The sequence below is a fragment of the Papio anubis genome, chromosome 6, assembly GCF_008728515.1.
Source record: "Papio anubis isolate 15944 chromosome 6, Panubis1.0, whole genome shotgun sequence".
Lineage (NCBI taxonomy): Eukaryota > Metazoa > Chordata > Mammalia > Primates > Cercopithecidae > Papio > Papio anubis.
The window spans coordinates 136,543,620-136,555,832 of record NC_044981.1 but is presented as its reverse complement, the minus strand read 5'-3'; the positions used below and the strand labels follow the sequence as shown (position 1 = coordinate 136,555,832).

At 36.1% G+C, this 12,213-nt stretch overlaps 1 protein-coding gene and 1 long non-coding RNA gene across 5 annotated transcripts in view; one reads left to right on the top strand and one right to left on the bottom strand.

The window, feature by feature from the left end:
* Nucleotides 1-12,213, bottom strand: part of LOC116275368 — a 126,440-nt gene that overhangs the window by 44,751 nt on the left and 69,476 nt on the right. The gene's annotated exons all lie outside the window — the stretch shown is intronic.
* Nucleotides 2,060-11,023, top strand: LOC101019963 (centromere protein W). 2 transcript variants are annotated; one of them, XM_003898221.3, is made up of 3 exons: nucleotides 2,060-2,905; nucleotides 8,656-8,769; nucleotides 10,879-11,023. In XM_003898221.3, the coding sequence occupies exons 1-3, from the start codon at nucleotides 2,780-2,782 to the stop codon at nucleotides 10,903-10,905; spliced, it is 267 nt and encodes an 88-aa protein (XP_003898270.1). In that variant the 5' UTR covers nucleotides 2,060-2,779; the 3' UTR covers nucleotides 10,906-11,023. The 2 variants fall into 2 exon arrangements, with proteins under 2 accessions (XP_003898270.1, XP_017813842.1); XM_017958353.2 differs by lacking the exon at nucleotides 10,879-11,023 and having other exon boundaries at nucleotides 8,696-8,773.

The window sequence follows — 12,213 nt, the reverse complement described above, 5'->3', positions numbered from 1 at the left end:
ATTGAGACACTCTCAGGAGGATGTTGCAATAAGCCATGTGAATGATGGTGTCTAGGCCAAGTGCAGCAGCAGTGGAAGTGGTGAGATGTGATCAGATACTGCAAGCAGAACTGACAGAATTTGCTGAAAGATTGAATGTGGGGTGAGATAAAGAGAGGGACTAAGGCAGATTCCAAGATTTTGGCTTAAGTAATTGGAAGGTTGGAAGTTCTAGCAGATAAGATAAGTAAGAGAGTGGGAGAAACATGTTTGGGGAGCAAGGGCAGATCAAGGCCTAATTTTTGACATGGTGTTAAGATGACTTTTAGAATTCTAGTCCATCAGATGAATGGATATACATGCCTGAAGTTTAGGGGAGAATCAGCTGGAGATGTAAATTTGGTATTTAAAGCCATTATACTGGACAAGATCACATGGGGTATGAGTATAGATAGAGGAGAAATCTCAGGATGTGGTCATGGGGTACTCTAAAATTTAGAGATCAAAAAGAAAAGGAAGAACCAGAAAAGGAGACTGAGGTGCTATCAAGTACAAAGAAAAACAGAAGAGAATCATATCCAATTAAATATATTGCTTTATGGAAGGAAAAATCATGAAACTCAACAAATACTTCTGATAAGACGAATAAACTGAAGCCTGAAAATTGGCCATAGGACTTGCAAGTATGATGCTATTGGTCATGTTGACCAAAACAATTTTGGTGAAGAGATAGGTAGAAAAGTCTGATTGTACTGGCTTCAACAGAGAATGAGAGGACAGTATTTGGAGACATTGAATTTAGCCAACTGTTTCTAGTTTTGTTTTGTTTTGTAGAAGGACAACAGCAAAAGGTAAGGTTAAGAGAGGGTTTTCAAAAACCTGGAGATATTATAAACTGTGTGGATGCTGATGGAAAAAAATCGGCAAAGAAGGAAAATTCATGAAGCAGAGGAGCAAGGAGAATTGCTACAGAAATGTCCTTAAGAAAGGGGAAGGGGCTTGATCTTGGGCACAAGTGTAGTAGTTCGCATCTCATCCATGGGAGCAGGTGGAGACGGATGGGAAGATAGGGTGGTGAAAGCATACAGAAAGTCTCCATGGATTTTTTAACATTTTATTTTGTTGTTGAAGCAATGTCATCACTGGAGATTGAGAATGAGGTAGGTAAGAAAGAATAGAAGGCATGACATAGCTGTTTAAGAGAATGAGTAAATGAATGAATGGCTTTAGGAAATATCAAAGGATTGTTGCAGTACTTAGAGCCCACATGAGTGGTCATGAATTTGAATTGAGATCACACATATACCTGTGAGTGTTGTTTTCCTAAGCCAATATTAATACACAGATGCAAGTGTTGAATAGATTGAGATTTTAACTTAAGCAGAGTTGGAATGTTGCCAGATTAGTATGAGGATAAAAGAGAATGGCTAGAAAGTTGTGGAGAAATACAGGGGAGTATTATGATGATCAATGCACAATGGGCTACAGGAGGGAAGATAAGGCATAGAGTGGGGTGGCAGGGCTGTGGGGGTGTGGTGAGAGGAACTGGAAAAGATAGGACAGTAGTCCCAGTAGCATCGAAGAATTGTTGGAGGGAGTAAGTTCAAAAGATAGAAGATGCGGTTGAAGAGAGACAACTAAATTGAAAGTGGCAGATCAAACCGAAGGTAAGGTATTTAGTAATGACACCACCTAGGGTATGACCACAGGCGTGAATAACTCAAGGGTGTAGGAGAAGATGATCAGCAGAGAGGAGGTCTTAGAAATGGGAGGTCAGATAGCAGAATGATCATTTGTGTGGGTGAGATCACAATAATATAATATTGAGATCTCAATAGAGATAGTATTAGAGATAATTATAATTAAAATGACAGCGGATCTCAAAGATTGGTCCGCAGACTAGCAAATGCCAATGTCCCTGACTTGTTAGAATTGCAAATTTTTGAGTATCCCCTAGATCTAGTGAATGAGAAACTCTGGGAGCCGGGCCCCGCAAAGAGTAGTTTAACAAGTCCCCTAGGTGATTTTGATGCACATTAAGGTTTGATAACTATTAATACTTCTATAGTAGGACAGATGATAGATAAATTAACAGCTTGAAGAAGTAACACAAAGTTCAATAAGTTAGCATTAAACTACACCTGAAAGTTGTTGCAAGGTTAAGTGAGAGGAACCTTAAAATTAAAGGGAGCAGCATTTGTAAAGAAAAGCTAGAATCATGAAAAGACCTAAGGTAAGATCAAATGAAATTATGTAGAAGTGTAAAATTCTTAACTGTTAGTATCTGAAAATCATGCATTCCTTGCTAGGAAGGCATTGCATTGGTGCTTTAGGAATCCTGATAAAACGTCACAAACTTCTGTTCATTGGTATTAGGGACAGAATAGAGTGAGTACTTGAAGAACTGCCTTGGCTTACCAATCTATCTCTCCACAACTTCCAATCATCTCTAGGGAACCTAGCAGAAATAGTTTCACAGAGCAAAAGTTATAATACAGAATGTGATGAAAGGAGGAGGCCGACTCTTAATGACGTCAGGTATTCCCGGGACCCGCCCACCGTGGGCGTTTTCCACCTACAGCCAGGCGCCTCCGGGGGCGGGGCTTGCTCAGGGTTGACGTCACTACTGAGCGACGGGCGCGTTCCGTTGGCGGTGGATTCGAAAGTTCTGACCCGGGTTTCTCTGCCTGAAGAAGCGTAAGAGGGACCGGATTGTTATCGCTGGCCCAGTGTCCCCGGAGTTTGTGTGCGATACAGAGAGCACCTCGGAAGCTGAGGCAGCTGGTACTTGACGGAGAGGATGGCGCTGTCGACCATAGTCTCCCAGAAGAAGCAGATAAAGCGGAAGGCTCCCCGTGGCTTTCTAAAGCGAGTCTTCAGGCGACAGAAGCCTCAACTTCGTCTGGAGAAAAGTGGTGACTTACTGGTGAGATTCCATCCCTTCTCGGGCTGGGAATGGGGCACGGGAGAGGTAAGGGCAGTAACCTCCAGCCTTTGTTTTTCCGCCCCGAGCCAATTTATAGCTCTTTCAGGCCCATGTTTAAGGCAGTTCCAGCAATGACAGGTTACGTATGCCCTACCCTGGCATGTGAGTTCATATTCCTGGAGCTCAGTTGTACCGGGCCGCGCCGAAACGTAAATATCTGGATCTTCTTAAAGGGAGGCTCTTAGTCACGTGAGCTTAACGTACAGTTACTGCTTACAGTTTTTAAATATTGCTGTTTAGGGACACAATCTGGCACCGTGATTAATGTACTTGCAAAGGGTATGAAAGATTCACCCTTTAAAAAATAGATTTTGGAATTCAGTCTGTGCCATTTTTATTTAGCTATTGTAAAAGGCATTGCTCACATGCCTTTTAAGGGCCTCCCTTCTTGCCTCCCTCCCTTGCCTCCCTCCGTCTCTCCTCTATTAACGCATTTAACCAAACATGTTGCCCTATTTCCTCTAGGTTAGGGTGCTTACTAAAGGACCCTGATGGGAAAGTTTATTTGTAGGAATAATGCTCTCAACTGTTAATTCATTTTGCTAGACAAATAATAGAACACCTAGTCAGTTTTTAAGCTAGACTACTAAAGCCTGCTTATCTGACTCATAATACCTGAAGCATAATATTCTCCTAATAAGAAGCCACAATCAACCCACTGTATAATAATGTTTCTGCCTTGAAATAAATTCAGTTTGTGTGTTGAATGCTTGGAACACATATTCCTCTGGCACAATGAACGCTGTTTCTCTAGGTTTAAACCACAGGAGGCATGTTCGGTATCTTGTCCTTGGCTCTTTGAGTAAAGGAGCCATTACAAATGGACACATAATTTCCAGGAGATAAAGGTACAGAATTGTGGATAATAAGAGCATACTGCATGAATAGTCTTGGGAATGCATCATCCTAGCTGTTCTTAAACTACATTGGTTTTTCTACCTCCTCTTTACTCTTTTACTTCCCGGAGTTCTCCACTGCTACCGTATCTGTTTCTTCCTTTTTGCTAAACTGCTATAGAATTATCACCACTTTTCTCCATATTTGGTCTCTGAAGCCAAAACACAACAAAAACACATTTTCCCCCAGAAAAGTATTACTTCAATCTTCTGCCCTTCTTTTTTGTTACTTTCTTAAATCCTGTGAGAAGAGGCAATACAGGCTGTCTTGTGCTTCGACCCCAATTAACTACCCCATGCTGGTGATAGAGGTGGCACAAATGAACGGAATTAAAATAAAATTCACTTGCAAAACATTTTTACGTAGTATATTATGGAGCTTTCACTGGGGCTTCTAAATGGAGGGAGAGGAAATGTACCTGATCAAAGATATCCAGGAGACTACCAACTGGTGCAAATTGCTTAGTCGAAATTTCTCAAGTAGTTAGCATCCTCCCACATCTACCCCTTTCTTCCTCTGAAGAACCCATGGACAGAGGAGCTCCATAGTGCGGTGGGATCCAGGTGGCATGGGAAAGTGGGTGAGTTGAAATTTCAAGCGGTTGCATTGATGGGGTATAGAATGTTCTTTTGGTCACTAGATTTTCCCAGGTAGTATGCTCGTCGTCTTTGGCTTTCATTAAACAGTTCCCCTTCACTGTCTGGTATATGGCATGGTTTATAGCTTTCTGCTCACCTTTGACACTTCATAATCTTACCCAGTTCAATGAGTTATCAGAAAGTTCAATGAGTTAGCATTAAACTACACCTGAAAGTTATTCCAAGGTTAAGTGAGAGGAACCTTAAAATTAAAGGGAGCAGCATTTGTAAAGAAAAGCTAGAATCATGAAAAGACCTAAGGTAAGATCAAATGAGATTATGTGGAAGTGTAATTCACTTGCATCCCACATCATCCACAAAGTTTTCTGTAGTTAAGGCAGTTAGTTTTGATCGGTTCTTTTTCTGAACTTGGACAGCAGTAAGAGTATACATCATACAATTGAGCTGCTGGGACTCTTAACACTGTTGTCTAGGAGTTTCATATGTTGATGCCTCCTAGTGCGGTATGCAGCTTCTTGAGGAGAGTGAGTAGCTCCTTTTTTGTCTCCCATTATCTTTAACACAAAATTAATCTACTTTTATGCTGCATTTGTACATGATGTTTCTTTTGCTTGAAGAAGTCTTCCCTCTACTTGGCAACGTACAATTTTTTCAAAATCCAGTTCATATGTTACTTCAGTGAAGCTTTCCTTAATGTCCTTAGAAAGGATCAATCTTATCCTTCTTTCCATCATCTGTTGTCACACATTTGCCTTTTTCTTTATGGGTTTGATTATCCTACTAGTCTGGGAACTTGAATTTGGAAATTTTTGTATTCCTGGTGTTTTGCATAATAGCTTCAACATTCTGAGTCTACAATTAATTTTGTAAATGCAACTGTATGTGGATTGATGTTATTTCTAGCATTTTATTTATAATTTCTTTGTATTATTTTATCATTCTTCACTAGCTTTTTGTTATTTTGTTTGTTTTATGCCTTATTTGATTGTTTAGCCCCAGGGATGATACTAGGGAGAGAGTTAACATGTTAAATATAAAGAAATGCTGTGCAAATATCTGGGTGCTTATAGTTCATGTAAAATTCAAAAGTGCTATGACAAAGGGAGGAGGAAGTCAGACTGGCCCAGTCTTTCTGTCAACTGAGACTGTAATAAGTATTTCTTTATAAATTTTCCTTTGATTTATTTTTAAGCAAGCGGATTTTTAAAAGTAACTTACTGATGGAATAGCTTACCTTTTTCAAGTTAGAATGCCTAGCTCATACCCTAAAACTAACTTTTGTTCTGACCATTTTAATATAAACCTTAGTGCATTGGAGTAAGGTTGCTTGAAAGCATATAGGTTACTTGAAAAAATTTCTGTGACATCTGAAAAAGTAATACTAATTTGTCTCAGTATCTGTATTAGGGTTCGCTAGAGGGACAGAACTAATAGGATAGATGTATATATGAAGTGGAGTTTATTAAGGAGTATTGACTCACACAGTCACAAGGTGAAGTCCCACAATAGGCCATCTGCAAGCTGAGGAGCAATGAAGCCAGTTCCAGTCCCAGTCCCAAAACCTCAAAAGTAGGGAAGCCGACAATGCAGCCTTCACTCTGTGGCTGAAGGCCCTAGAGCCACTGGTAAATAAGTGGTGTAAGTCCAAGAGTCCAAAAGCTGAAGAACTTGTAGTCTGATGTTCAAAGGCAGGAAGCATCCAGCACGGGAGAAAGATGAAGGCTGGAAGACTCAGCAAGTCAAGTACTTTCACATTCTTCTGCCTGCTTTATTCTAGCCATGCTGGCAGCTGATTAGATGGTGCCCACCCAGATTGAGGGTGGGTCTGCCCAGTCCACGGACTCCAATATTATTTTCCTTTGGCAACACCCTTACAGACACACCCAGGAACAATACTTTTCATCCTTCAGTCAAGTTGACACTCAGTATTAACCATCACAATATCCATGGCTCATGACCATGAAGAGGAAAGGGTATTCCATCTAGGTTAGTGAATTAAGTCTTAAGACACTGTGGTTTAATCAAATCTGATTTTTAAAAAAACTTTTTTTTGCCTTATTTGGGGAGATGTGGTGGGGTCTTCATGCAATAATAATTATTAGCTACCTACTATGTATTAAAAAATATGTTAAGGGACACTGGGGATAGAGTGTTGAAAAGGCTAGGCATAATTCGTGTCCTTAGAGTACACTGAGGAAGACAGCTAAGTGAGAAATTACAGCATGATGTAGTCTATGCAGTGATAGGAAGTTCAGAGTGCTGTGGATCAATATAACCTTACATCTTGGGGGAAGCTGGACTTTTCAGAGAAGTCTATAAACAAGTAGGATGCCTAGAGGCAAGGTTGCATTTGAATTCTCAAAGAAATTCAAAAGGCCTAGTGTAGAACTGGAAGCTTAGAACAGTGAGAGGTGAAACTAGAACCCCAGTCAAGTGGGATTTAGTGTTAAGGAATTTGGAATTTATGCTGAGGGTATCTGGAAGCTATTTACCTTTAGAAGTACAAAGTATAGATTAACAAATGAAATTGTGCCATATTATGGGGTGTTTTTGCTACCAAAATAAATGGGCTATCATTGAAAGTTTAAAAAATAATTGGCACAGTATAATGTAAATAATTGGTATTGGGTTGCTTTATCTCGGAGTTCTTGTGAGAATCAAAGAAGATAGTGCATCAAAAATGTACCAAAAGAGTATCCACCTTTTATAGATTGTTCATCTTGTTTAAATTCCCAAACCTCTGTTTTCTCCACATATCACTAGAACATTATTAAACACCTATATAACAATCTATTAAAGATTTCTGCGTTATAGAAAGCATTAAAACACCATATTACTAGTTATTTAACATTTGATGAACTGTGGGAGAGTGTTCAGTACACAAGATAGTGAATATTAAGTATTGTGTATAAATTGTTCTTCTAACTGCAAAGATCACTTGCCATGATGTAAATAACAAAATAAATCATGTTAAAGACACTATCTAATTGGATCTAAGTTGGTAGTGCCCTCAGGTACCTGGCAGAAGCAAAGGATGGGGAAGATATGTCCAATAATATAAATAAGAGTACTACATATGATCCTAGATTGGAGACTGAGATACAACTTTAGCTCACTTCACATTGTCTTCTGCTTGGATTACATGTACTTTAACTTTTTTCCAAAGAATGTGCTTGTAGATTAGGACTTTTGTTGCTTTGGATGGTGATTTTGAGTAAAATACTTAACAAAATGTTATTTTATATGACATATCAGCACTTGTTTATACATATATGTAATCAGATAATATTGATATATTATCTGATGATGAGTACATATGTTTTGCTTATGTAGAGCTTGTTTCTGTAAGAATGTACAAGAAAGTGTCAGCAGTGGTTGATTGGGGGATGAGATGGGGAATAGACTTATTTTTGATAGTCTATCCTTTTATAAACTTTTTTTTTTTTATATTTTTAAAATAATTATAGACTCAAAAGAAGGTGCAAAAATAGTACACAGTTTCCATGTATCCTTTACCCAGCTTTCCACAGTTCTCATATCTTACATAACTATAGTTTTTTTATAGACTTTTAAATTTTTCAGTCTGCTTATATTACCTACTTTAAATAATTTTTTAAAAGAGGCTTGAAGATTATTAATAGTAAGTATGGTTATTTTATGATAGTTGTTGGATGACAAATAACTTGACCTTTGTGCATACACTTTTCAATTTACCAGACTTAAACAATTTCAACTATTAACATGTTTTTAAACAAATATTTCAAATTAAATATATCTGTTTAAAAATCTTTGACCTCAGATTGTAGAATAATAACCTAAAATGTAGTTGTTGGTATGTTTTGATTTAAAAATTTCTGGAAATTTTAAATTATGTTGTAAATTAAAATCCATTTGGAATCAGAAGCAGGAATATTTGTTACTAAGTGAATCTTACATACATTTTGATATGTAATGATGCTTTACAAAATGGCCTTTGGTCTGCCTTGCATAGCTTGTTTTATGTATTGCAGTGACCAAGTCTCTCTGCAGGGAATCTAAGAGGGACTGAATTCTATGTAATTTTAAATAGACTTAATTTACTTAATCACAATGGTAAATAGTATAACAATACATTTTGAGATAATTTTTAAAAATCATTATTTCAGTGCATCAGTATTTGAACTTAAAAATCCACTTGGATTTTCTGTTTTAAAGGTCCATCTGAACTGCTTACTGTTTGTTCATCGATTAGCAGAAGAGTCCAGGACAAACGCTTGTGAGAGTAAATGTAGAGTCATTAACAAGGAGCATGTACTGGCTGCAGCAAAGGTAAAATCCAGATTTCTTTTCTTGAGCAAGAATTAAACTTCAAAATTACCACTCGTTTCATCACCTCTCCCTGATTTGTATACCTTACTCAGCTTTGTTGATTGAGTCGATATTTGGCCTTTTATGAGTTAATTATTTTAATTAAGGAGTTAGATTTCCTCCATACGTATATTATTGATTTCCAATGGTAATATTAATGGCCACTGCTTTAGAGGAAACATTCATGTTCCTACAGACTGCTAATCTGTAGACGGAGAAGATATATCACTTTGAAATTTATCAAAACTTACTTTCTTCTTGATCGTTTAAAATTATCCTAATTACCTCATTGTATTAGTCCATTTTCACACTGCTATAAAGAAATACCCAAGACTGGGTTATTTATGAAGGAAAGAGAATTCACTCACTATCAGAAGAACAGCATGGGGGAAACCACCCCCACGATCCAATCACTTCCCTTTCTCGACATGAAGGGATTACAATTCGAGATGAGATTTTGGTGGGGACACAAAGCCAAACCATATCACTATTTGATTTCTTTTAACTTTGTTTTGGCAGAGGTTGCAGTGTGCCGAGATGGCACCATTGCACCCTAGCCTGGGCAACAAGAGCAAAAGTGCGTCTCAAAAAAAAAAGAAAAAAAATATATACAAGTAGAGATGATTGCTTTTTCCTGTTATTTTTATGTAATGTTAAGAATATGTTGTCTACGGCGCAGTTTTCCAGATATGTTCCTGAAAATGTTATTTCCAAATGATGTTAATCAAGGCCCTACCTTAAACGCTTCTGTGGTCAAAGAAGTGTAGATAACCTGGCATAGTCACAGTATTATTGTAGAACTTGTTTCTATAAGAATATGTAAGAAACTGGCAACCACAATTGACTGGGGATGATAGAGGAGAGAAACTTATTTTTGACAGTCTACCTTTTTGTAGACGTTTTTGTTTTAAATTTATTTTAAAATAAGAAGGCACAAAAAATAGTTTAGAGTTCCCATGCACCCTGTGTCCAGTTTCTCATAATCCTAATGTCTTATATAACTATAGTTTTATAAAGTTATGAAAGGCCAAGAGAGAAATACAGCAGTAAGGAAACCTGTTGAACTCCGTTTAGTATTTTGTAAGCTTATTTGAGTACATAATATACTCAGCATTTTGTAAATTCATTTGACTATTCAAACTTTGTTTTGAAGTACACATGATATTTTCTTGTAGAACAGAGAAGTACTAACCTAGACAGAGATTTATTTGATGGTCTTGTGGAAGTCTAGAAGTGTGCATGTCTTGGCATTTTCTAGGGATTTTAAATTATCTTGCAATTATAAACATTTCGACAAATTTCTAGACTGTTAAAGTCAATGTAAATATTTTTCTGCAGGAAAAACAAGGCTTAAGATATTGAAGAATATACATGTATTTTTTAAATTTAGGATTTGTATTAATAAACTGTAGGTTTATTTACTTAAAATCGTAGATAAGTTTTTTTTTTTTAAAAAAACAGATATTCTGACTAATGCTGTCAGTCTTTTTACAACTAAAAATCTCCTTTTTTAAAAAATTTGTACCACAGACTATATATTTTAAAAATAATCTACTTAACAAGTTGTTCAGCATAAGATGACTAGTTTTAGTCTCAAATGATTATAATTCCAGTCCAAATATAATAAATTTAATGTTGCAGTGGATTTGTCCTACTTTATAGTTGTGAAATGTCTGATTTATAATAGACTTTTTGAGTTTTAGAATATTGTTTAACTCCTTAACTGGTATTATGTAACTCCTAATTTAGATAACTAAATTGTATAAAAATTTCAAGTTCGAAACCATTAATCTGAACACTTTTGGCTTACAGTGGAAGAAATTAACATCAAGAGGTAACTAATAAAGCCAGGTTTTTAGAATCTAGGCATGTTTCATATTCATTGAGATAAGACTATTTTTAGAGAAATCTAAGACTATAAGACAAAAGATTCCCTAATCATCTTCCAAATTCGGTTTTATAAAGTCAGTCTTGCATACTATGCACCCAGGACTATTTAACTTTTTGTTAAGGAATGATGTTTTGTTTTTCATAGATATTATATTAATCTTATTTTTTCCCCTCTTACAGGTAATTCTAAAGAAGAGCAGAGGTTAGAAGTCAAAGAACATATTCTTGAAAGTTATTATGATGCCTTCTTTTGGGCGGTAACAGATCATAAAGACTTTTTTACACATCAATTAATTTGGGATTATTAAATATTGGCTATAAGTGATGTGTGTGTTTGTATTTTTTTTCTGGCATGAAATATCTCAAGTAAATGCATAGGACTATTTAACTCTTTTATGGAAATTACTATTATTTTTATTTTAAATGTCCTCTAGTTCAGTTTGCTTTTGTTTTGTTGCTATTACAAATATTTTATGTATCAAAAATGAAATCTTAACTATATTAAATACTTTAAAAATGTACTTCTTAGAATTACGTTTATATATTTAGATTTAGCCACAGTTAACTATGGAATTTAATCTCTGAAGAAAGACAAATGCAGTCAAATCTAGGTACACTTTCAATATTTTAACTTTTAATTAATTAATTAAATTAATTTGCAAAGCTAAGCAATCTACTTTTACATTATGCCAGTAGTAATGTTATAATTTCTCAACTGGACAATGATAAACATCAGGTAGGTTTTTCAAAACCTCTCTTCCTCCCAAAATCAAAATAATAGAAATTATGGAGCAAATGACTTATTTTCTTCAGGTCTCATGGATTTAATAGATAATTTTTTCCCCTAAATAAGATAATTTAGAAATTTATTGTATATCATCAAATAGTTATTACTTTTAACTTGTTATTTAGAAATAATTATAGATTTCAACATGTAGTTGCAAAGATAGTACAGAGAAGTCCCATGTACGGTACACCCAGTTCCCCCAGTGGTTACATCCTACGTGACTATAGTATAATATCAAAACCAGGAATTTCATATAGGTACAGTGTACGTGTGGTTCTGTTGCCATTTTATGGTGTAGATTTGGTTAACCACTACTGTAATTAGAAATGTTTCATTACCAAAAAGATCTCCTTGTGCTATCCTTTTACAATTACACCTTCTTTAAAATGTGTCCTACCCTAGCACCATTCCTAAACCCTGGCAACCATGAACTCTTCTCCGTCTATAGTCTATACTTTTGTCATTTTGAGAATATCATATGAATGGAATCATACAGGAAGTGACCTTTGGGCATTGGATTTTTTTCTTAAGTTGTTACATGTATCAGTAGTTTGTTCCATTTTATTACTGAGTAGTATTCTGTAGTATGGAAGTACCACAGTTTGCATAACCATTCACTTAAATTGAGGGGCATTTTGGTTACTTACAGTTTTGGTTATTACAAATTGTTGTGAAGGGTCATCTGCAGGATTTTATATGGACATAAATTTTAATTTCCCTGGGAGAAA

Excerpts from the sequence above, each read along its gene's own strand:
- LOC101019963 (XM_003898221.3), top strand. The coding sequence starts at position 2,780 with ATGGCGCTGTCGACCATAGTCTCCCAGAAGAAGCAGATAAAGCGGAAG. Across the intron at positions 2,906-8,655 it reads AGAAAAGTGGTGACTTACTG|GTCCATCTGAACTGCTTACT; the intron begins GTGAGATTCCAT and ends TCTGTTTTAAAG. Across the intron at positions 8,770-10,878 it reads ATGTACTGGCTGCAGCAAAG|GTAATTCTAAAGAAGAGCAG; the intron begins GTAAAATCCAGA and ends CCCCTCTTACAG.